Source organism: Hylaeus anthracinus, unplaced genomic scaffold (genome assembly GCF_026225885.1).
Source record: "Hylaeus anthracinus isolate JK02 unplaced genomic scaffold, UHH_iyHylAnth1.0_haploid 11997, whole genome shotgun sequence".
Taxonomy (NCBI): domain Eukaryota; kingdom Metazoa; phylum Arthropoda; class Insecta; order Hymenoptera; family Colletidae; genus Hylaeus; species Hylaeus anthracinus.
This window is the reverse complement of record NW_026534344.1, coordinates 6,306,370-6,333,214: the sequence shown is the minus strand read 5'-3', so window position 1 is coordinate 6,333,214 and position 26,845 is coordinate 6,306,370. Positions and strand designations below refer to the sequence as shown.

Sequence of the window (26,845 nt, the reverse complement as noted above, 5' to 3'; positions counted from 1 at the left end):
CGTTTTATACGGCAGATTGGATCACGTTGACCTGAAGAGGCCTTGATGGTCGCCCGCGCGCCGTGGCTGCAGAATAATGCAGATTGCACTCTGATCTTCTACCACGCCTTTCGACTGCCACTCAGCTTTCCTACTAGCAACGTGTATCGCCATTTCTCCGACCAGTTTCTTCGCTATTGTATCACATCATACAGCAGCGATCGAACTGATACAATAAGGACGAATGATATTCAAACAATTCAGTACCAAATAGAGATGAGCTGGACTCCCATCCAGATAAAATTCTCGAATAATGAATAAAAGAAGAACATAACATGATGGACATCATTTTTTATGGATTTGAAGCTGTTCAGAAATATATTTATGAAGATATGATCAAAGATGACAAAAGTGTGCTGGTCCATTTTTTTCTCATCCATAAGTAAGTATACTTAGGGTTTCTCTTTCAGCTTGCTCCAAAGCTAAATCAATATAAGTTAGGAATTAGAGTATCAGTATTTATAAAGAAATCTTAATTATTCCAATCAATGAATATGCCGCGCATGAATTTCTTTCTTCTTTACCAAAAATATAAAAACTTTGAATTCGTTTTGATCCACAAGTCCTACAAAGAAACTGACTTATAAGAGTGAGCCCATTATAAGTAAAATCACCTAAATACAATAATTCTAAAATGTTGCATTCAGCAATGTATATTTAATCAGTTCTATTTTACACATCACAGCTGTCCATAGGAGCTTTCATTTTATAGCATAATATTGTTTACAACAGAAAAATCATTACAAATTTTAAATACTTACACTGTACTTTTTAAGTGTTTAATTTTTTGAAAAGTATGGTGTAATAGATGAAGTTTAAGTCTTGCCGCGCTGTGTCCACCTCTGGATCAGAGACTTTGATCTATTCTATACCTTGTCTGCAACAGATCTTTATTTACGACTGCAGGTAGAGCAGAACCGAGTGCACTAGGTTCCTTACTTATCCACTTCGGATTTATCCTTCGATGCGAATGACTCGTATGTAGGTTCACGATTCCGTCGCTTCACATCAGAGCCAAGAGTGGGTTTTTAAATCGTGTAAACTGTTTATGTTTACATAAAGTGAAGAGTTTAATTGTTTTAGATAGTACTTAGGTTTATCACTCAATTCTGTAAGCTACAAATTGTAGTATATTTCTTGTAGCTACATTTATGTGGACAGCAAGTTTTCTTTGTCGAAATTAATTTATACATAACACTAAGTGATCTATTGATCATAACAGACCAAGTAAACACAGATATCTTAATTTTAATTTATTTGGTCATTTCGATGTATCTACCAACTATAAGGAGAAGCAAGTTTTAATAAAAACCTAAAGTATAGTACGATAAGATTTGCTAGAATAGATTTACCAAAAAAAATCCTGTAATTTATACTCGTGAAAAATATATCTTTTCAAGCGTGCACAAGAAAACATAACATTCATCGAATTCGTTTCTTACTATTGTTACTCCATACGTTATGCATTTATTGATCAATTACTTCTCCAACGTATCGCTTTATTTTCTCACGCGTTATTGCGAAAGCGATAAGTGTTTCCTAGCAGATGAAATTGTCAGCTCGTAAGCCCATAAATTGCTCGTTTATGATTTTAACCATTGCACGGAAATTCAAATATATTGTTCGAGCCGTACAAACCTAGGGATTGCGAGAGCTGCGAGCAATTATTCGTCGAAAATATGGGTGGGGATACACGGTAACTTCAGCATCCCCTTCGTATACATATATCTCCTTTCATCTTAAAGTAGAGTTTCCAAACGAATTGATCCAGGACACATCACTAACATCTGTGCTTTCAGTATTTTTCATATCACAAGTGCAATTAAATCGAATAGTAAGAACACGACTGTTGTAAAACGCCCCTCGTGGTTCCGCGTTACAATTGGCAAGAAGAAATTTCCACATCGCCGATTTTGACGTCACGCCGTTAATCGTAATTAGTCCATTAGTATAATACTTTCTGTGCTCGAGTTTTAGGTATATTCTTTCGTAAAACCTATGTCTTACATCGATTCGCTGTAAATTTGTTACTTTACGTTCGCTGCTGTTAGGTATTTGTTACTTAATCATTTAAAGAATTTTGCTACGTTCTAGTATCCATTTAATGTTTGAGAATTGAATGTCTGAAGAACGTCAAAATATATCTATAAATGAAGACGACATGTTTAAATCACACTACTCATGGTGCACCACAAATAATTTGATCAATATACTCCGAACAGATTTAAAAAAAAAAAAATGATTTTCCAAAAGGAACTCAAATTTTCCTCCGTCACGTTTCATTATGATCATCAGCACTTTCACTTAGAATTAAAAAAATCAGTTGTGTTCCATACCGTTTCTATTTGATTAATAATCAAAATCTCAAAGCTCCCTTTGAAAAACCCTCTAGTATTAAAGTAATACGTCTGAAAATTCACATTGCAGCTCTGTCAATTGTTCATTGCACTCTTGATAAACTTCTGGGCTCGCCACCGGTGGCAAACACGAGGAAAAACGCTAGCAGCTGAATATTTCCGATACCACTCGAGGAACGTTTTATTTTTACGCGATTCTGTGGAAACAGTCTTCCTCGCGATGGACTTTCTCCGCCTGTTTCCGCACAACGAATCCTTTTTTCTCATCGTGCCTTTCGAATATCATCGGGGTACTTACCTCGTCGAAGTTCGTGTGTTTTTTGGCCGTTATGTGTACGCGCCGTCACGCGGCTCGAATCGCCAATTAATTCTGTTAAGGTACAACTATTTATCGAGTTCTTTTTGTTGCGTAACGTGATCAGCGAAATGCTTCGAAAGGAACCGGGACGCATGATGCTATATTTCACATTTTCTTTTCCGACGGGCGTAGAATTGAATTTTCTTAGAGCGAACATTGATGAGAGAACGGTATCGCTTGTGCCCACGTTCTGTGAAGTATATACTCCTCGGGCGCACATTTTTTATATTAACATTAATCCATAAAATCCGCAGTCTTTAGTGATGGTGGCCGAAATAAGGACGCAGTACTCATTTTTTAAATGTATCAATCGTAATCAATAATGAATAATTGCCTAAAGGCAATTAGTGAACTTAGTAAAGAACATAAGGAAATAAAAAAAAATAAAAGTGTTATATTTCACGAAAGAGGGGATAGGGAAAAGGTAGAAAAGTGAAAGGATGAAGTATATACTAATTGCTTTGATTCATTATTTTCTTGCTGTGGGTGATGTGTAGCTAAAAATGTTGTTACGAAACCTAACTTCAATAATCAACGTATATCAAGTCCCGAGCGTACAGTGGCTCATACTTGTTACTTCGTCATTAATTTCTTTCATTTAAGATATAAATATATAATATACAAATAATTGTTTGGTAAAACGAGAAAAAAAATATTAAATTTTATTCCGAATGAGTAATAATTATATCATTATACTTCTATATCGTGTAGAACATTATTTTGACTGATTTACTGATTTCTGGATTATCGTCCGAGTCAATTAGCATAATACTACACGTAACGATATTTCGCTACTCTCTCGATGAAATAAAAGTTTTAGGAACAAATTCTTACGTAAATTAATTAGTTACTCAAATAGAAATTGACGCGGAAAGTAACAAATTATCTGCTACTTTTGTACGGTTTACGATGTTAGCGTAAAAACTTCCTGCTTTTTCATTTTTTTTCTGCTCCGTAGAAGTATGTGTCGCAATAAGGGTAACAAGGGTCCTGTAATTTCGAAAATTACTGTGATTTTTTAGACCGAATGAAAAAAAAACAGCGGTGGCCCCTTAGACCTCTGGTTTATGAGATTTTCATAGTTCGTTTAGAGCTTATTACTGCTCCCTTCTCTAATATTCTGCAACTTCGTTCGCGTAGTCCGCGATCTTTTCACAACGATCTACTTAATAAGTCCCAGGTTTGGCAATCAGTTCCGCGAATTATTCTTTCACAACGTGATCACATTTTCGAAAATTATTTCTCGCCTGAAAACAGAAACTCTTTATTTCAATTGAAAACAGAAAGCAGGATTATATTTGTAATAAAATACAGTGATGGAAATTATTCCACTATGATTACTCTAATTCCTTGGCATTTTAATTTCATTTAACGAATAGAAGAGTCACTTATTTGATCATTTTCCTATCTAAAGGACAGGGAAAGCTAAAAATATTTACACGTGTGTTATGTTTAAATGGAGTACAGGCGAACCGTTTGATGGTCGAAACTGGTTTTATTACCTTCTGGATTTCTTTGACTTATAAAGGATCGATTAGGTAACATGTCGCTTTAATTTGGTGCTAATGTAAGTGCGACATGCAACTGCATTCTTTTGTTTGACTTACCACTATGTACGATATACTAGTATTTACATTCATTATCAATTCAGACCCAAAGTAGCTTCTACTTCGCTGGTATCAATGACCCCTTAAACTTTTAAAACATTTAGGACTTGTCAAGGTTCCCAACATCTGTCTAAACTTTCAATAAAAATGATCTAGTGTCAAGACAGTCATGAATTACCAAGGATATCAGAACATTCAAGAACAGTCTCAAAGCATTTCAGACTCATCATGATTCTTAATTCATTCGAAACTCATCTAGATCACCTAGATTTGAATAACAAAGATTTATTAAAACTTTCGAATAACCATCAAAGGTATTATAACGTTAAAGACACATAAAGGCTAAAAGATTTCAAGACTCATCAAGAATTAAAGAATTTATGAAAATGATCAAGACTACTAAAATCTTTCAAGGTTCATACTCGCGAAGACTTTCCAAGCATCGAAAACTCTTCAGAACATTCTCGAACATCCGATCTCTAATAATATTCCGAGCGATTCGAAACCCCACAGTTTTGAAAGTTTCGCGTCTAAAGACTATTCCGAAGCATCTAATCGTGTAAAAGCCTCGTTAACATCAGTCGTAAGCTTCCCGTCAGCGCTCAAGAACGGTTGTAAACTCGTGCCCTCGTAGACTTCGGTGTCCGCAGCTTCCTAGATCAACTTAGTAGCCGTATTGCGCCAGCGACGCATTCTTGCAATCGGCCGCGATAATATCCCGGGGGCCCCCGGTGGTTCGCTCGTTACCGAAGGCAGAATTACTTTAAAAGTAGGTAGCCACCGGCCGTCTGCTTGGCCGACCAATTACACCGGGGCAACTCCGACTATATAGAAGAGCCACCGCGGCACCGTCGGCTGATTTCCACCGGTAGACCCGTGAATCGAGCATCCTACGTTCATCGTCTCCTAACCGCCAACCATGAGGCTCCGAGTGAGTGCATTCGATCTTCGAATTCTACCAACGATACATAACGCGGTCCTCCACGCGGCCTGATCGCTACTTCGAGTTCTTTTGGAGATAGACTATAGGGGGGTAGATTGTCGCGCGAGTTTCTTTTCTACGTCTTTTAGTGAGTGCCGTATCGAAGGAGTGCTTTCGTGACGCGCGACTGGACGTTTCTAATTAAAATTAATTTTATAAGTGGATGCCACGAGCTCTGGAACAATGAACGTCGCTCTTGCTAATCAGGGTTGATCGGCTTTCGAGGCTTGACGCTTCGTTTGGCTTCTAGAGCGTGGCGATTAGGAGTTTGTTTCGCGTTTGTTAATTATTGTAGATTTCTTTTTTAGCTGGGGTTAGATGTTGTTCTAGTTTATAGTGATGCTGGCAGAAGAAACTTGGTACGATTTTCTCTGAGACAGTTTAAGGGATTGTAGAGTATCGTTCCATGACGAGAGATTGGTCTCATCGTTGGTGACCGAGCTGTTTTTAGTTATGTTACCTTCGACGGGACAATTATTTATAATAGTATACGCAAAGCTTGTTTAAGTTAAACATAACGTCGTTGACTTACTTTCAATAGTTTTCACTTTATTTCAATGCTAGGTCGTTCCGACTGGTAGCGAGTTCGATCGTGTCGTGTATGTACATAAAGTAACGTAGTAGAGGTACTTCGCTGCTCTTATATTAATTTATAGCAATGTTGACAAGCGAAACATCGAATAATAGTTTAAATATATCACAGAAGATTTTCCAATTTTAAACGTATTACCACAAAAGTACAACTTCGAACGATGCGAAGTTTTTGTTCTAGACTTTTTTTGCACAAAAGTTTATTTCTGAGAAACAGAACTTTTTTCTAATATTTACTGAAATTTAACGAAAATCAATTTTACGTACTCCCGGCCGATAAAGCGAATACAAGAAAAGCGAGTAAATATAATATTTTATCTTTCAAGACTTCCATTTGCAATATAATTAGGCTCAATTACTCAACGTTGGACGTTACATAGAAGAAAACGACTCGATGGAGTACATAGTATTCAAACATGGTCAAGCTTCTAAACGTCGGTTCTATAGAAGGAAGTGAAACGTTAGACTGTATTCCTAACCGGAGCTGACGGTTATTTGTAACGCAGCCAGTATATGCTAAGTAACGGGATGAAGGCGGAAACGGAAACATAGTGTGCAACAGTCAAATGTTTTTTATTGAACCGGACAATCGTACAAATTCTCTTCCGTCCGTGCGAAACGTCGTTTGGCATCAGTTTCTAACGGCTCTTGCGGAGAAAGACGACCGTTCGGAAAGAGTTTACTTTCTAACGGATCCCATTACCGTTACAGCATCGTTCTCATGCTGAATAATTTATTCACGATCGAATCTGTTCGCAGATCCTACTTTTCGCTCTCGTTTCGACAACGTTGGCGCAAGAACGAAACGCGCAGCGTCCTGCTCGAACATCCGCTGCTGAAATCAAATACAGCGATCCGAATGGTGAGCAAATTTAATCGCATACGATGCACGATACTAACGATACAATAATGCTGTTAAATAAAATGTTTTTCATTCTTTTCTGTAGAAGAATTCCATTAATCTAAATGAACTTCTGGAAATGAACACCACTGAATTGTGTAAAAAAGTTTCAAATTTCTTTATTATAATATAAACATGTGTAGTTAAATTTTTATATATAAATCTTTCTATATCTCAAGGATCATTGTGCTACAAAATATTCTACCACAGGATCGTATCTCACGAAATTGTATACTTACCATTGTTCCAATCACCACTAAAAAGGAATCGTTCCCCTTTCGATCTAAACTCGCTACCAAACGCAACAAACAAGATCACTTTCCCGTCACAGCGTATTACAACATCGCTTCCTTACCGATTACACGACCAACCGACCGAGAACCGGTCACCGACACGTACATCAAAACATCTTTTCTCATTTCCAGGCCTGAAGGTCGACTGGAAACTCTTTGCTCCCCAGAACCAATGGCGCACTCACTTGGAAAATTCTCAGCGTCGTCAGCGCGGCCAGTCTGATCTCGTGAATCCCCATCAACCGGTACAGGCTGCCCCTCAGTCACAGCTGCTGCAATCAGAGCCAGTTTACGGCAGATTACAATTCAAGCCAGAAGCTCTAGCGGAAGCACAACCTCATCAAAATCAGATACGTGTACAGTACAGAGTGTACCAACAACTATCCCCGGAAGAGCAGCAACAGGACCTTAACCAAGTCCAGTTCAGAGCTTATCAGCAAGCTCATGCTCAGCTGCAAGCGCAGCAGGGTCCTACTCAGGTACAGTACAGACCGTATCAGCAGGGTCAGTCTTCGTTGGAAGCTCAACCAGAGTCTAATCAGATCCAGTACAAGTCATACCAAGATGCCCAACCGAAGCAAGAGATCCTGGACAACTACGGCAAACCCGAACGTCAATATCCTGACCAAACACCAGTCCTCTACGGCTCGAACTACGCCGACCCTCAGCAACAGGAGCAACGTCCATCGAGGACAGACGACTCCAACTACGAGCATCTGACAAACAATTATAACGAGCAGCACGAACAGTCGAAGGCTAGACGGGAATACTCCAACAAAGGGCTTCAAGGTAGAATCGTGTACAAAGATGACTATGAACAATCGCAGCAGCCACAGCCAGCTCAGCAGGAGTACGTGTCTGTGCCATACGAGAGGATACCTGATCCACCAAATCCCCAATTGTACCTCAGTAAAGATATGCCCAAGGAGATCCAGGAGTTGCTCAAATTCCAGGCTCAGTTGCCTTATAACGTAATCGCAAATAGCATCACTCACAATCCTAAAGCAGTGTTCGTGCCACAGCCACTACCAGAAAATGCAAGGTCGTCTCGTTACACCAGCAAAGTTTATTATCTGAACAATGGCCGATACGAACCGGAATTCGAGAATACCAAGCCTGTCCAGGAGTATCACGGTCATTGAACAGAGAAATGAGCGAGGAGGATACTGTCTGATGAACTGACGCGTTGAGGGTAGGGTAGGTTGACTCGGCTGACTGAAGGGACTCGGGAAAGAGAGAAGTGAATCGGTCTCTGACTTTGCTGCATATGTTATTGTTTAATTTTAACAAAAATGTGGAATTATTCGTCAAGGTCAATTATTCATAAATCTGCGAACAGAAAAGTCCTTTTCCATTTTTAAATCCGAAGTTTCGTTATCGGTATAGGGACTGTTGAATGCGCATGAGCCCGTGAATCAGCTGACTGCGATATAAAATGGCGTATACTTGGAATTCCATTATTAAACATTTATTGATCGTATTAGAGTAACGAAGCTTCGGATTGTAAAATGGTAAAGGACTTTTCGATTTCATTTCACACGAGGAATCGACCTCAAAATCCAACATTTTTGTTACCACTCTATACATTAAAAAAAATATGAAAATTAGACATTTTTTGATTGTCATCCGAAGGATCGACTGAAGGATTTTAACAGATTGCTTTTTAATTAACAGAAGTCCCCGACTTTTCTGTTGGAAAATGGAAATTAGCCAATTTAACCATTAGTTTGCTAATTTTTGAGCATTAGAACAGAATTTGTAAACTTATTATCATTGCAGGAGACTGCTAGAAAACGAATTTTGAACCTTGTTTGAACTTCCACTTTTCGCATGAACTAGAAAAATTGGGAAATTGGTCTACTCATCTTGACGTGTCCAGGAAACAAGGTTTAGAATGTCGTGAACGCATATTTAATGCAACTTTTGTTCACCTTCGCGTCACTGATATTAGATTAAGCTTCTGCGTTTATCTTTCCTACAGCTTTAAACAGAAATAAGTATTTGTTGTCGTACGCTTTATCATAAATATATTAAGCACCTCGTAATTAATATCGTTACAGTTCCAGCTGGTAACTACACTAATCGTTGTAATTAGAATATTATTGTACATTAAATGTACAATTTGTTTTTTCAGAAGGGAAGAAATCTCAAGATATTCATTTGAAATGAAAAGTTTACGAACTCGTGATAAGATTTAAGACGCATTAATTTCGTATTTCTACCGTATTAATCATATCTGGGCATTTTTAAATTAATATTTTAAATAGCAAGTTTATGTTTTATTTTTTTACTCCGATATTTTTCTATAGATCTGATTGATAGAAATCTAAATATAAGACAAAAATGTTATAGACTTCGTACAAAAGTTATTAAATGAATTTTCATGGCCACTGCTTCCTCATTTCTAATTGAAATGAGAAATACTAAAATAGGTTCATCATCTTAAATGCCTGATCTTTAAAAATTTATTCAAAAGGTTTAAATATAACTTTTTATTTTCGATACAAGTAAAATTCAGCCAGTATTAATCCCAACGAACGTGCCTTGTATTTTCCCAATAGAAAATAACAATATCTATACTGTTTTTATGTAAAATTCAATGCTGTTGATGAATAAATTTATTTGCCAAGTTAAGGAACAAATGACGCTACAAAGAAAACCTTCGTCTCAGTAAACGAATTATACGAACGTTTTAAAAATCATTTTCCATCTTTATGAGAGTGTTCCTAGCATGTTCGCCGTTAGCGGAAACAAAACGAACGGAACTTCCGGCGTAAAAGTGACTCGAGTGCAGTTACGAAATGGTTATCGATCTATCGATCTATCGAGCGCTGCATGCGTGGAGAAGGTATGATCGCCGCTCTAGGAAGAACATTTCGAGCGTATTGCGATCTGTTTGACCACTAATAAATCTGGTCTTATTAAACCTTCGTAGAAAGTAGGATGGTTTCCACCTTTCTATTAAATACGCGTGATGTTTTGTAATAGAAAGCAATAACGCGTCGATCGGTTCTTCGGCAGACGGAAGGTAAACGCACTTATTTATTTTCTCCCTGGTATAATTTGATATTCGATAAAGAAACCGATGTTATCTTGCCAGGAACTCGATGGAGATTGTTAGTTGATTTTGTTCACGAACGTTGAGCATACGAAAAGGAAGTGCTTGCACGATTGCAACCGGTGAATGGTGTAATTGCACTTCTATTTATATTCAGTGTTGTAGTTTGGTGCAGTTGCATGCAGCTGAAGTGATATATTTCTGATGAATTTTTAAACTTTAATCATGGCAGTAATGCGTTTGTAGCGTAAGTGGATTTTGTAGTATATTAGAGAGTGGAAGTTACCAAGGGTGTGAGTTATAAATCGATTGACTTGAGAAATGAAATTATTTCTTAGATCAATTAAGCGTGGAAGATACGTATCTAACGATTTGTCAGGTTTTTAAATCCACTCTGGTACAAGCTCTGTTATAAATTCATACCGTGTTGATCGAAGAAAATATTTTCATAAATGGGTATAACAAGAGATGTGAACATGTAGACTCTAATTCCCTCTACGATTTATTAAAAACATTTAAACATTTTCACAAAAACATAGTTAATGATATCCTTACACTGATTCAAATCATGATATCAATTACAAGCAAAATCACGAATGGATAACAAGTGAGGTGTTAAGGAAGCCTCCTTGCATCACAGTCTTTCACTTCCGTTTATTTACCGGAAGATTTCGTGAACACTGTCTAGTAATGTGTTCAATGACGAAAGCTCCAGCATTTCTCCGGACAAGGAAGACCGCGTAAATTGGTCTCGTGGCCTTCACGCGTTGTGCACCGATTCGCATTACTCTTGGCAATCTCGATTATCCACGCGCTTGGGCTCCGGCATGCTGCAACTTTCGTTTTTACCTTGCTTGTTCGCACGTATGCACAATTCACTTAGGGCGTATTATTAGGAGTAGTTTCGGACGAGGAGATAAATGGACGAATAAAGGAAATATTAAAATATCGATATACCAAGTTGAATATGTATACTTCCGTTACGTTCACCGATGATAATTGCAAAGTGGGACACATTTAGGATCCTTTGTAATAGGTACAAACTAAACCTGCATGGCAACATTCTACAGTAAGTACATCATGAAAAAGTCTCGCTTACAAGTATCATAACTCTGCTACCTCTAAGAGATATCAGGTATCAGAATAATAGCAGGAAATCAGCACTATAAATTATTTAGATTCATTCAAACAGGCTAGAATGAAAAGTAACTAATTAAATAAGTTTTTGCATATCTTTTTTGTACATTATACATTTTTTTTAGAGGTGAGAGTGAACAAGATACGTACCTGGATCTTTTTTAATTCAAAGTGCCACTAATTTCGGTCTTAAAAAATAAAAACTAGCAAATTACATCAAAATAATTTTTACATTGAAATAATATTTCCCAAATAAAATGATAATGATAATGTAGTAGCATTAAGGCATAGAATCATTGTCATTTATTTTTCACCAATTTTGTATGAATTCTAAATTCTAAAATATTCCCTTCAAATTTATTCTGCAGAAGGTTTGCATTTCTATTATCTACCTGTAGGTATTACCTAAGTTCAACAAACATACGTGCATTAATTAATGCACGCGGTCATTGCACGGTAACCTTTAAGTAGTACTCTCTTGGGAAATGTGTCTTTGAATTGCATTCCTTAACGATGCCTTCAGCATTTTCCGAGGATGCAATCGATTATACTTCTAACGCGCAAAGAGGAACTATAGTACACACAATTTTATGCTTGTTTGCGCTTCCAAGTACTCTTATTAACTTCTGACATGTATAGTCGTTGCAAGAGCCGGAGAACAGTAATCGAATGCAATTTGCTGAAACAAGAAATTGCTATACTCATCGAAGAAAATTGTTACGTAACTGTAAATATCAAGAAAAATGTATACGTGCAATTTATTGTTGTTGGGTTACATTATTAATCCTGCAAGTAATATTTTATATTTATTCATAATATTGCAAATAGTATTCGTTGTTCATAGGCAATCAAGAAAAATTTCAGTAACATTCTTCAAAGTGACATCGATAATTTAAAACAGACCTCATATTATTTATGCCCAACGCTTCGATGGGCTATAACTTTGCAACGGTTGATTCTACGAAAAAGTTGCTTATGGATGAATCCATGCAAAATTGAATAAGCTTTAAGAACGGTTATATACATATTTATTTTAGGACGATCTACGAGTTACACTTGAATAAAGTGAACACAGAATGGAGAGCAAAATAAGTAGATGTAGAATTATAAGAAAATTTTTTTTTACACTTCGATACCTTTTCTTCATTATTTCATATTTGATGTCTTACGAGTCATTTTCCAAACAGCTATATCTCAACGATTTTTCAAGCATCCACCCTCTTAGGGCTTCCTTAGCGACTGCACCATAAGTTCCAAACGCAGGGCGAACCATCGCCGTTGATAATGACACGGCAACCATAGGCAAAAATTCACGAGCTGAAAGGACAGTTTCGCGGCACGGTTAGCCGTGTAACCGCAAAATCGGTGTGTCGTGGAGGTGGTACAAGAAGTCACATCCCCGTCGCCGAAAGGCGCCTTCTACGTGGCCGACTATAAAGTTGTTCCGGTGACGGCGCGGCCGCCTCAGAAACACTCAACCCTTGAACGCAACGAGCCAGCCTGCTGTCTCGCCATGAATTTGCCCGTAAGTAAATCCACTTTTTTTCTTTTTCGCGAAAAACCATAGCCGTTTCTCGCGTTTGCTCGTGAATAGGTCTGTCTCTGTTCGGTCATCGACACCGCACCGCGTTTAACACGGAACTTTCAGCCGGGCGTATCGGTGGGAAAACCGGAACTGGAGGATAGCTCGATAGGTATTCCTGCGTTACAAATGGTAACATGTCTTAGTACGAGACGCGTCGCGTGCAGTTAATTGCGGTTAGACGTCAGTGTCGGATTACTTAGGCGTCTGTGCTAAGCTCGCTAAACAATAACTCTTCGCGTTTAGGGAATGATAACAGTCTGTAAATGGTGCAGATTTAGAGTTCATTGGAGCAGGTGCAAACTGAACCAGCAGGGAAATATTATACAGTGAGTAGTTTTTGAAGAAAAATGCGCTTAACAGTATCGTGATACTTCCAAGACTAATAGCAAGAGATATCGCGTATCAAACTCATAGAGATCATGAGGTTTGGTATAGAACAGGAAATTGTAGGTGTATCTGAGAACAGGAAATCGATACTCTAAATTATTTGGAATGTAGCTAAACATCAGTGTTTTTAAAAACGAAATGAACTTTCTGTTATGAACAACCAGAAAGTTGTCACAGTGTTGAAACGAAAACAAAAAATATACATGTCGAATTGAGTAACCTCCTCCTTTTCGAAGTCGGTTGAAAAATGTATTACTCTGCCTTCGTATAACATTTTCAATTGTTTCCAAAGTTAAGTCGTGAACAATTTAATCAGCCAGATACTGTCTGAACTAAACACGTTATTTGTCCGTAATTAATTGGTACAGTCCATTCGAAAATGTCACGCTTTCTCATTCTACAAGTGTAACAGATCTAACGTGACCACAACTTCATTCACATTCGACCACATTGATCTCTGCAACCGATTATGATAAGAAACCGATAGGGAGGTGAAACAAGATAACGATTTGAATCGATCCTAGCCGGTATAGTTGTTTGAAAAATAAAACAACTTCCCCTACTCTGTCTCCCTGAGCATAGCTCAGGAGCTACATTGTTACCTAGTACAATTTAGAAGAACATTTATTTAGTACTCATCCTTGCACTAACTTCACGAAGTTGAAGATGCACGTAAAAGCTGACATTAATTTTATATACAAATTTTATTAACATTTTCTTTTCTTCCAAGTCATCTTTATGTTTTCAATAATCATGAAACATGTGTCATTCTTTCGAGGAAAAAATGTTCGCATCTTTAACGAAGTTTATACTTTTATAATTTATATAATCACATGAAAACAAGATGTGGAAGACAGTTTTTGAAATGAAAAGTTCATCTACATTGGGAGCTATCAACTGTAAAATTTGCAACAAGTCGCACTTGCTCTTAAGCGATCATATTTTCTCACGCAACCGGAAACAAGACACGTTATAATTTTAAAAGTAGCAGGAGAGAGTTGACTAGTGCTTATTTACCGGTCTTCTAAATCATACTTGTCCGATTTGTTTCTAAATAACTCAGTATAGGAACTAGTTAGTCATAAACATATAAAATAACCGAGTAATACAAAATACATGATAGTTTCTTGTTTTACGTAATGGCACTATCTGAAAAAGTTAAGTACGATACATTATAATCTTCTATAAGAAATATGTTATGTGACAAATATGTCACGATTAAATAAGTTTTGGTAATCCTCCATTATAAAACTGAACATTAATTCATAAAAGAACAAAATAAATAACAAATTAATTTTTCTGAATATCAGCGAAAATCGCGTGGGAAGAGGACTTTGTAAGCGTTAATATTCCACGTATCGTTCGGTTTTTTAACGTTGCTCGTTAGGGGGACACTTCTAGACAAGTTCTACTCGTAACATGCTCGTGTTTTTCTCTTTTGTATAATCGAGCCAGGCGTGTCTTGTCGGTTAATTTATATTTCACTTTCTACCGGCGAGCGTGTAATTCCTGCGACTGTGTACTCGATCGTTGCACCGTAGTGGCTTAGTCCTGGTTTCCAGATAGGTTTCGTTTCTTTTTCTTGCGGCGATGCTGGAATGTGTTCAGAGGAAAGGTTCGCTCGCGTCACCTTTTCCCGATTACGGAAACTGCGTTCGCTGTTCGAAGACGCGAAACTTTCCCCTCGAACTGGAATTTCACGAGCCACAGTCTCGTTTCGCGCGTTAACAGCCCGACTAACATTACTGGACATTTCCACGAATCCAAAACTTTGTCTCGAGACGATTGAAAACTATTTCCGGTTAATAACTACGCACAGAAAAAAAAACAACGGTTCAATATCATTTCGGTTTGTGAGAGTTATCCAAATAGTAAAAAATGAATACTATCTTCTGTTTAAAAAAAATGTAAGTCCCCCTTTTCTTTATAACAGTTAACTAAAAAAATGTGTTGCGCAACAAATGATAACCCTCTCCTTGTAGCAATTTCATTAGCACCCGTTTTGCATAAGAATTTAGAAATTTTGTTTTTTTAAATTATGAGATACTCTTCAACTTCATTTATGTCAATGTCTAGTTGCGTCTTCAAAGTATACTAGTAAATTTTATTTGACTGATTGACATAATGTGAAAATAGCAAAATTATATATTACAAGATGTACAATGATTAATTTAAAAGGACCGTGTAGAAGGTATTAGGTTCAGGTAAGACGTTCTGTTGAGACAACGACTAAAAGTTCAGACCATGCCTGCAGGGTAAAATTCTGCTTTTAGATTTCCAGTAACTATCGGTTACCGTTAGCTTGTGAAACATGTTACTGTTCACTTCTCCAACTGAATAAGATTTGGACTTAAGACTTTCCCTTGTAGCTATATTGCCCAGACTAAGAGATGCGATTCCATATAAATGCATATGGTACAAAGTAGTACGTAATCGTAGCTGGTCCCGCATCAAGTTCCACTGTATTAGATAATGGTATGCTCCTGAACGTTGCATATCCGTAGCATTGCAGCACCTCCTTAAATAGTAAATAAACGGGAGAATTAAAAGTGTAATACTTTATGTAACAAGCATCGCTACCACAAATGCTTGTGTTATAAATAATATTAATGGTAGTAATTACAGGAAGTAGTGACATTAATATCTCCGTGAACTTGTCTAGTGTTCAGTAGTAGTTATATCCAACGATAACTGTCCTAATTGAATTATTTTATTTACGACTAGCTTTCGTTTGCTGTTACTGTTAAGTTGTTCTTAACATTAACAATTATTCTTTTATTTATTTTCTACTTATCTTATTTTACAGTTCTTGTTCGGTTTGTAACGTTATTTTATTTCATTCCTAAGTTAAAATTCTATTGATATTTAATTATTTATAATATTTTTTTCATAGATTATTTGATGGACATGTTCGATACTTCAATTAATCGATTTATTTATTCTTAGTATTAATATGTTCAAGTTTTATAAATCGAGACTAATATTCGAAAATATTTGAAACGGGAAATCAAGTATTTATTACTGTTTGTTACAGGTTTTATTGCTAACAGCACTTCCCATGTGCATAGCACAATTCACAATACAGGGATCCACTGATGGGGATCGAGTTTCCCAGGGTTTAAGAGTAGACGACGAGAGAGGACTGGAGTACATAGGAGGACAAAGTGGTAAAACATAGATAAACAAATGATTCTATAAAACTGGGGAAAAAGGTTGTAAAAATATAGTACGTTCTTATCATTTTCCTGGCGCAATATGTAAATATTTGTTTAAATAATACTTGTTGTCACAAACTGGATATACGCTAAAATTAGCTGATAGTCTAACTATGCCAGAAAAATCTAATCTAAAATAATATATACTTCGCTATATTAAATGTTTAATTTTCCAGGGCAGGGTGGCTCCTCTATTCAAGGTGCCACCGACGGTCATTCGAATTATCAGATTCAGGGTGCCTCGAATGCCGGCGGACAAAGATATTTACAGTCAGCTGAACCTGAGACGTTTAATATTCAGGGACCCTCGGATAGTTTCGGTACGTCAGGGTACATTTCAGGCGTTCACGACACTGTACCAGGTGAACAGAAGTCTCTTTCGTACAGGGATCCCAGCGGTAAGTGATTTTGCGAATTCTAATAGTAATTGAACTTATTAACTCCGATCCTCATTCATTCCGAAGCGTCGTGAGTAAATATCAAACGTCAATTAGACCACGACAAACTTCAAATCAAAAAGAATGTAGCTAGATTTTGAAGGTTTGTCTGACCCATGAGCGATTCGTTCAACGTGTCTGTCCATTACCGACTCATTCTACTTGCAGTACTGTTTCTAAATGTTTCAAGCTCCCAACAGTTGGGGAACAAATATTCCTATAAACTATTTCTGATATTAAAATCAGCGAATAAATTACGCTGTTCATCTTTAGTAAAATTATTATCAGCATTGTAATCCGAGATCGCAACTGAATGAAAATTAATTTTAAACTGTGGTATTACTTGGAAGGTTCGAGTGTCAGCTGGAAGTCCTTCGATCGCAAGGTACCCCCAGAGCAACAACCGCAACAACAATATTCTGCTCCTCAGCCAGCACCCTATAGGCCACGCGCACAAGCGAGGCCGCAACCGCAGCCACAACACCAACCACGTCGGCAACCACAAGCACCACAACAGCCTTTGATACCAACAAGGCCGTTCGACAACGCTCCCTCGCACATCAAGGAAATCCTCCAATATCAACAGCAACTTCCGTACACGAACATCGTTCCTGAACCCTACAGGTAATTCAACCGAGTCTTTTCCTTATACTGTTTATAAATAATGCTTCTAGTAGGGTACTGCCTTCTTTACTCAGTTTCGTTTTAAATATTTCCATATGATGATTTCTAAGTGAAGAAAAGTTGTTTGTCTTAGGTAATTCAAATAAATTTAAAAGAGTTATTTAGTATTCGAGGAAGCGTAAATAGTATATTTTTTTTTATGAGGATTCTTAAGGACTTTAATTACTCTATAACAATAAAGGAGTGACTGCCTATTACCTTACAGGAAATATGATCAAAATCCGCTAATATATTTTTGACCGAATTAAAAATTAATCATGATAATACATCAAGGAGCCTGACGATCCGTACGTAACACGTTCACTACTCGAATTTGTAGATATGACAACTTAATAGCAGCAGCAGGAAAGCAGCAGCAACAGCAACAGCAGCAAGCTCTATATCAAAGCGACGATCAAGATCAACCTGAGCCACGACGTCCTAATTATCGCGGCAAATATAGACAAAGGCGACAGACGAAGCAACAACCACCAGTTGAACGTCCGATTAGGTACAACAGTAATCCGCCACCAGCCAGTATCCAACAAGTACTGAAATTCCAGTTTAATACTCCATACACCAATGGAATCCCTGAACCTTTCAGGTAAATTTGACGATCTATGACTGATATGATATCTAATAGCGGATCAAACGATACGTATGAGGTTTAAATAATAATCCATGCAGCACTTCCAGTCTTAATAAGGTGAACAAGAAACATGAAAACAATGCAACTATAAAACTGCTAAATTTATTGCTAAATCTTTAATATTCTAATCTTGCTAGACCAACAAGGACTTGCATCATTCCCCAACCACATTATCGATATTTATTCCAAATATTTCTCATTCAAATACTCTCAACTTGTTGAACACTCCTAATGTCCAGATTCAACGCTGAGGCAGCTGCGCAGGAACAATTGCAGCAGGTCCAGGCCCATTACCGACAATTAGCAGCGGAGGCAGCGCATTCTAGGCAAAAAAGACAAGCGCAACAGTATCAACAACAACAGCAATATCGTCAACCTCAACAGTATCGTCAACCGCAACAACAACCACAGCCTCAACGACCACCACCAGAGCCGCAGCCTCAGTACAACCCCAATGCTCCAGGCTACATCCAAGAGGTGCTGAAGTTCCAATCTCAGATCCCTTACAATATCTTGCCCAATCAGATCTCCATTCGTCCTGAGAAGCCGTACGTACCTCAGCCCGTTCAACCTGCAGCCGAGCCTCAAGTGCAGTACCAAGGCCAACGGGACCCGTATCAAGGTCAATCGAGTGCATACAATCAGGTGTACGGCGACCAGCCTCAGCTATCTCAGTATCAGCAATCTGCTCCGGGACAGTCGCCGTTGCAACAGTACGGGAGCGGTATTCGTCCTGTCACCGAAAACCAATACTGAACGATGATTGATGCATGAATTTTTTCTCTCCATCGGACGTTCATCTCGTTACCGATCGATATACACGGGGCTGCGTGTATCGATATTTTCAGATCGTGTGTTAAAGAAAATGAAAAAACAAAAGTATAATCGGAGAAAAAAATCACTGCACAATTTTGCTAGGTGAAAAGGATTGTGTTGAATAAGTATCACAGCTGCGGAGGGTTAATTATTTATCAAACATGGATGCGGCGTCGCATTCAATTCGTCGAATAGAAGATCATTTTGTTGTTACTTCGTTACACGTAAATTTAATACTTTATTAAATAAACGAATAGAAATTAAATGCTGGAGTTTGTTGATTTTTGTAGGGTAGTAGTAGGATTAATGAGACTCGGAACCCCTTTTGGTTTGGATGGCTTGGATTTCTGGCTCGAAGGAAGAGTATGGTATTTCGTTGGAATAATATTTTTCATAATTGTTCGTTTTAATTTATACAGGATGTTGGAGAAATCGTCGCTTTCGCTGGGAATGTTTTCTAATTGCTCCATCGAGTCATATCATTCACACGTCCTTCTGTTTTTCATTTAATCCTCGATCACCTACAAAAATAGTTATTATAAGCATTTAAATATTTATTCGATGGAAATTTTTCTTTCTGAATGATCACAATTAGTTGGAGGTGTAATTTATTAATTATTACACTAGATCAGGTATAATATAATCTGGTTAATAAAAAATTCTAACATACCCCGACGTTCTATGACCATTTCCTGCTCTGCAAAATGGTAGAACCCGGCTGTTTAAACATAAAGTCCATTTCTAAATTTTAAAGTTAAAATTCTACACGTATTATAGTTATTTCTTGAATTTTCTCCGTTTTTTTTTTTAATGCATCACTTTATTTGGAATTTATAATAAATATTTATTTATTCTCATATTGCAAGTATTTAATTTTGAGTTAACTAAAATATACATAATACAAATATTTGGTTTACGAATCCTGAGTGTGAATTGAGGTCATCAAGGTTCTTTTTACCGAAATCTTTTTCCAACAAGTTTAGAAAGGACTGATTTAATCTCCATCAATACTTAAATAAAAAACTCACAACAGAAGTGGGTCAAGTATACCGCTTAAATTAAATTATATGAAAACTTGATGAAAACTTAACTATGTACTAATAAAAGTAACGTCGATTATACGTAATCCGTGATACAATTTAAGAATAATTACAATAAACACACTTAACGTAATCAATATCGTACAACACATAATTTCACAGTTCGTTACAGAAATCGCACAAAGCTTCATTCGATCCGTGCCAGATACGATCCACTTTCGCTCTAATCTTCTCCCCTGTGCAACAACGAGTTAATTGTTGGATTAATAATTCAGAAAGTTGCCTTGGTTATCTTACCATCGAGTTTCGTTGAAAGTGCGAACTGATTAGTATCTTGACCGTCGTGCGTCGACTGGTCGCAGTAATTGATGAACGAAATCGACTATTTCACGGTACGTTAAATTTCTAAGCACTCGAGAAATGGAACGGAGAATGTGGAGCTGCATTAAGGTCAACAGTATCTGTTCTATTCTCGCGAACCAAGCGCGCACGCTCTGGTTGAATCGATGCTTTTTATGGAATATAAAATGTCGCTCGGTTGAAACGCACTCTGAGCGAGATATTAATGCGATCGACTTGGGAATACGGAAGTGACCGGTGCACATGCTTCCTGCAACGATTGGTCGTACCGTTACGTGACTAGAAATACGTGTTTTATCCGCACACAAGCATTCGTGATTTATATTTACGTCGATATCAGTTTTCGATCCATTAAACTAGGCCACGCCTATCGAGTTTCCATGCAACTTTTCTTTCTCATTTTAATCCAAACTTTTTAATATCTTCAGTTTTTATTACTGCGATGTACACCAGTAGCCGACAAGGTTTCGTTACTGAGATTTAACGAAGATGTGAAAACGCGAGAGGATTACCCATTCTTACCTGCGCTGGGTGATTGGTTCGTTAGAAATTCTGTGGGAAATGAAGAATTATTTAAAAAATATCAATAAAAGAGTTTGCAAGTATAAATTGAGAGTATGATTTTTGTTCTTCAATCTTGTATAGGCGTATTTATTTTAAAAAGATAATTTTTACTGCATTTACTCGTCACAATAGTCTTTCATTATTTTATTATTAAAATAATATATTTCTAATTACATCAATTATCGATGACTATTAACTACTTGGTTTAGTTTTGTTGGAATTTATTTAACGAGAAAATGATTAATAATTCATATCAATACATGGTGATTATTTTATTCGGCAATAGAGAATCTTAAATTATAATTAAACTTGTTACCTTTCCTTATCACGTTCATTTGAATTTTTTTTTTAATGCTTTACTCTAAATCAATGATAATTGCATTTAATTATCAGAGCTCGAGATTGAGTCGTTACGAATTAATTTTTTAACTAACTTGAAACTTGCTTACATATCTTGTGATAGCTGTATATTTTCTTCCCTCTAAAAATTGTTATCGAACGTTAACGTTATCTAATACCAGTAGATGCAGGTTATCGAATTCGATTATGTATAAGTAGTTGACTTATTAAACCGGTTACGGTGATGCAATAATCGCTGAATTGTTTATCGATCGATCGTTAAAGAGACTACCAGTGTTCTGACCCTGAAGGGTCTATGATAGGCATTATCCTTTACAGGAAATAATGTCCACCGATAGCTGTTCCGCTTCCGAGGCTTCTGTCAATCATCGTCGTCAAAGCAAATGCCAAGCTATACCGATATTAGTTACGTTCAAAGGTAAAAGTCGATCATGTGATTTTCACGTAACTATAAATTAAATTCTGATATAATACATATTCAGGAAAAGCGGTTCTGGTTTTTACGCGGCGTAACAAGGACTTCGTTGGGAAAGTCCGTTGGGCGTGGACTTGTAAATTTAATGAAATTTTAAATTTATTGGATCGACATGAAAATTGTGCTGGTTAGAATGAATTCAATGCAAAAGAGAAGAATATCGTTGAAAGAATAAAATAATAAATTAATTTTAATCAATTTGCTGTTTCATTATATACGAAGTAATATATTGTACGTTTAAGATGTTTAATTATAAATGATCTAAATGTACATTAATCCATTGTATGTTTCGTATTATAGTTCCATGCATAAAATTATATTTTTCTAAACTATATCTTTCTATGGTGCGCATCATTATCTAAATGAAAAATGCCAGTGAGCAAGTACAGCTTGATATTTAATTATTCACACTATGCACATTTGTAGCGTCACTTCATTCAATTAATTTCATTATGTGCATAATTTTTGGTAGTTTAAACGGGACACTTATTAATCTAAAAATAAAAACCAAGAATTTTACTCTTGAAACAATTTTTAAACAATCTGTCCGTCACTTATCAAAGCATAATTGGTGCTTTAAGCCAGTCATAACGTCGAGCCGACAGTGTCGCGGCCCCTGATTTTTTAATGCAGCTACTCGGTTCACTTCCTGGGTAGCAGCGACTTAAACGAAGCATTCCTTGAATACAGGGGGCGTATGTTACGTGACGAACGTGCAGGGGACCTGTGTGTTAAAAGAAAAAATCAGTCGAAACCGCCCAACCGTGAAAGTTAGTGGTTGGCCCGACCATTTACCCTGGAAACGCTCGCCCATATAGAAGTGCGTCGCGACGCGGCCGCCAGTTTCGTCCAGCTACCATCCTGAAATCACCTACACCTTCGCCATGAAGTTCCTCGTGAGTACAATTCCAGTTTCTATCTTCTCTACGTCGAATTTTTAGTTTTATTCCACTATTCTTGTCAACGGTTTTCCATAAGGGATTTTCAGATCTTATTTTTTAATAATAAAATACATCTGTCAGCGTAGGCGTGGTGAACATTTAAGCGTCATCTTTTATGTTTAATTGTCAGTAAAATTCTGAAGCCTCTTTTGGGAAACTCTTTTTATAATAAGAATACGTGCAATTGATATTTCTAGCTTGCATTGTTTATTATTTATTTTATATTTATAATGTAGATATATTTTTGCGAACAGTCTTTCGTTTTCATTCAAAAGTTAGACATCGTTGTGAAATATTTTTGATAGTGAATATTGTTTAGTTATTGGTGTTCGAAGATGGACTAGTATTTTTTATTTATAAAGCGAAGATATAATGAAAACTGAACAGTGTCTTTAGTTAAAATGAAAGTAATTTTTAGAAATAATTCTATAAATTAAACTAGTGGATATTAAAACATCTGAAGTTAAGAGCAATTACTAAAGCTAGATTTAAACTTTCTTAAAATATGTAATGATTCCAAGTGACAATTTTTGTTGTAAAAAAAAGCGTTTTCATCAGATAATCACTAGAATATATTGATACACTATTAGTGGTTATGAAAGAAACGCTTTCCTATACGAAGTTAACCACAAATTGTGGTGAGTTGATACACTGTTGGTGGTTATTTAAAAAATTGTTTCTCCTACAACCACTAACATAGTCACTTCAAAGAATTATACATATCTATCTACTTTAAGTAATTAAAAATTTAACTTTATTTTTAGCAACTATCTTTCAATGATTGCTCCGAAGAAATAAATAAATAAATTCTTCAGTCTTTGTATTTCGTCAAATTTTCCAATTTTACTAGTTTTCAACGTTACGATTATATTATAACAATTCTCTATAACACACTTGTTTCGACGAAAAAAAAAGGATAATTACTTTCGACACGATTTCTCAGATAAGTAGATCTGACACAAACGCGTGCGACGACAAACGATTAGAAAGCAGCGATAGAAATACTCGTAGTCACCGATTAGCCGCGATCGGTGGAAATTTTTTAACACACTCTCGGCTCAGATAGTTTTGCGTGAAACTTATTGCTGTTATCGCTAGTGTTAAATCGCATTAGCATTTGAAAGGTGTGCACGTATCGAATGCTTTCATCCTTTCCCTCCGTGAGAACTAGCTATGATCGTGTGTAAGTATGTTGCGTGCAATGGCGTGCATCGTGAGAAATCGGAACAGTGCATTATCTTGCTTCCTCAATCGGAACCGATTTTTCTATTTGCACGCATGATTTTTGCGCGTATGAACGTTCCTTATATTTAGAGGCAATCACTTGACTTTAATGACGGTTAAATGACGTAAGTGCGATGTGGGTCAAGTTGGATAGAATGGTTTTTTGTTTTGCTGCTACTTTGTTTTTCAGCTGCTATTAAAATTTTTTTATTTTAAAGAGAGAGGGAAAGAGGCTTCATTATACTTCATTTCTTTTATACGTATAAATAACATCCAGCAGTACTCTGAAATATGATTCAATAGATATAAGACATATTTAACTAGAATCGTATTCGTTTGATTAGTTGAATTAATAAATGAGAGAAGACTTACGACGTACTGATAAATATTATTATAATTCTAGGTTCTAGTATTAGCGGTGGTGCCTATTTACGCCACTGGCGATGTGTTTGGCGACCTTTTGGGACGAGAATTTCACGTATCCATTGGTAAAGTATACTTTCTACTTTAGAACTCACACATTTATGCATCATCTTTCTTAAATTGTTTCCAACTTTTGGATTAACGAGATCACTAGAAAATGATATTCAGATGAGTTTTTACAGTAGAAATACATTTATCGAACCCCGTCAACATTAAGCGCATAAAGAATATTTAATCAATCCAACAAAAATTCACATAGATAGGTGACAAGGACAACACTGATTGGACTCTTTTAATTTTCAGACCACGTGCGCGAGAGAAGGCAGGCTCAGAAATATAATCCAGTGAATCAAGCCCCAGCTCACATACAGCAGCTTCTCCAGGCACAGAGCGCAACTCCACCCTTGGTCCACATTCCCCAACAGCCAGTCCCGAGGTTTGGACCCCCACAGGCGGCACAGGGTCCACAGTACCGACCACAACCCGCATATGGTGGCCAGCAACCGAACTACAGAAATCCAAACGGCCCTCAACAGGCTCCGCAGCCTCAACAACCACAGTACCGTCCTCTTCCCGCTAATTATGCTCAGCAAATTCAACAACAAAGCTACGCACCTCAGCGTGGTCCACTGCGCGGTCCTCAGCAAGGCTCGAAGTTACCGGCACACATTCAACAGCTGTTGCAGTATCAGAGCAATTTGGGCAACGCGATCCCTTAAAAGGGATTAAAGAAGATTCGAGACGCCGGAGTTGGGTAGTCATCACTTTGGGATTACAGAGTAATCATTAATCATAAACCGCATTTGTAATCCGCAAATCATGAATCAGTAATTTGTATTTTGCACAGCTTGTCATGTCTGATTATCCGTTAAGTATTTCCGGCACTGGTGTGATGTTTTGAGAAGAAGAGCCTTATGGTGTTTTTAAAGCTTCCTGAGTTTCATTTCGGTCTCTCATCTCATATAACCATTCCGTTTTTTTCTTTATTTAATCGATACTAAAGCGTTCTTACATTTTCTTTTTTGGCAGATTGTAATAGAGTATGGATACAATGTTTTGGAAAATTTGTCGATTCGATAAGTTTTCAACGAAATTCACGACTGAATAATTTGAGTAGAGGTTTGTGGGCAAGGTATAATTGTTTTGTGGATATATTCGTTAAGGTAATAAACGATTTGAGTTTCGCATAAATTAAGGAAAGGTTTAGTGATCTGAGACGGCGATTTTGTATTAGTACGTATAAGTGTAGGAGCCAATTACAGTGTGTATTTAATTTATAACCTTTATCCCAATAAGAAAAACATGAAGGGGTGGAAAAATGAAAATAAATATACTTCTGTTTCATTTTCTAAAAGAACTTCTTAATTATCTATCTATTGTATTACAAATACAGTGCCTAATTTAACCTTTGAACTCCTAAACGATTTCCCTGTACACAATTCTAAAGATCACGAGGTAAGAAGTGAATTACACTTTCAATTCTTCAAACGTCTTAACACTATATATTAGATCAATTGTAATAATTACAAGGGAATATATTGAGTACATGATAATGTGCATCGATTAATTTCTAATTAAAAAATTCATCCAAATATGACTTTATAGTTTTCGAGTTTTCTAAAATTTGTAACGTTATAAAATACAATTTTTGTACCTGTTGTTAGACAGTTGTTGTATACTGAGTGGTTGTTAGAGATAAAACACAATAATCTCTAATCAATATCAAGACGGTCACCCAAATTACCTAAATCACCCAAGACAAGTATAAAGAACAAAACCCTGATATCTCCTTTGGAAAACCCTTAAAAAATTAAAAAACAATTTTCAGAGTGACGAAGAAACAGAATTTGTCCAACCGCAACGAAAGGGTTCTGGGACGGAATTACGTCAAATTACGTCGTTAAACGCGCCGCTCGGCATTAAGCGCACTCAATTCGTCACTTGAGAAATCAAGGTATCATCGCACCGATGAATCCGCACAAGGGGCGGTTCCACTGTACCGGGACGCGACAGGGTAGACGCAACCCCCTGGTCGCACTCCCCTATCCGCATGACAATCCACACGTTGCAGTCTCCGGCAAAGAACAGCCCTAAACTGCGCCCGTACCGCAGTCACACCACCCCGCCCCGAGTTTTACCTCTGTGCATGCCTTGAATACATCCCCCGGATGGACTCACCGACAAACAGGGAAGAGGATTAGCGAGTCCATTAAAGTCGCGGACTCTATTATCCAGAGGGCACGGCCACGGTGACATCAACCGCTCGTCAATGGCGTAGGAACGTTGCTTCTGCCCTTCGAGATAGAGCTGCGTTTTTTTTCCGTTTTCAACTGGGATACTGAACATCGTTGAAGCGTGAGAGAAAGGTTTTCGGAATGAGGGT

The 26,845-nt window shown here is 37.1% G+C and overlaps 3 protein-coding genes across 3 annotated transcripts; all 3 read left to right on the top strand.

Moving 5' to 3' along the window:
• Positions 1 to 5,280: 5,280 nt before the first annotated feature.
• LOC128889570 (putative mediator of RNA polymerase II transcription subunit 26) lies at positions 5,281 to 9,807 on the top strand. Its single transcript, XM_054147293.1, has 3 exons — positions 5,281 to 5,292; positions 6,694 to 6,796; positions 7,261 to 9,807. The coding sequence occupies exons 1-3, from the start codon at positions 5,281 to 5,283 to the stop codon at positions 8,268 to 8,270; spliced, it is 1,125 nt and encodes a 374-aa protein (XP_054003268.1). The 3' UTR covers positions 8,271 to 9,807.
• A 2,999-nt stretch (positions 9,808 to 12,806) lies between these two features.
• LOC128889826 (bromodomain-containing protein DDB_G0280777-like) lies at positions 12,807 to 19,448 on the top strand. Its single transcript, XM_054147829.1, has 6 exons — positions 12,807 to 12,848; positions 16,330 to 16,462; positions 16,687 to 16,908; positions 17,298 to 17,571; positions 17,951 to 18,214; positions 18,499 to 19,448. Exons 1-6 carry the CDS (start codon positions 12,837 to 12,839, stop codon positions 19,013 to 19,015), a joined length of 1,422 nt encoding a protein of 473 aa, XP_054003804.1. The 5' UTR covers positions 12,807 to 12,836; the 3' UTR covers positions 19,016 to 19,448.
• Positions 19,449 to 22,758: 3,310 nt separating this feature from the next.
• LOC128889829 (activating signal cointegrator 1 complex subunit 2 homolog) lies at positions 22,759 to 25,420 on the top strand. Its single transcript, XM_054147833.1, has 3 exons — positions 22,759 to 22,770; positions 24,443 to 24,527; positions 24,766 to 25,420. Exons 1-3 carry the CDS (start codon positions 22,759 to 22,761, stop codon positions 25,179 to 25,181), a joined length of 513 nt encoding a protein of 170 aa, XP_054003808.1. The 3' UTR covers positions 25,182 to 25,420.
• Positions 25,421 to 26,845: the final 1,425 nt, after the last annotated feature.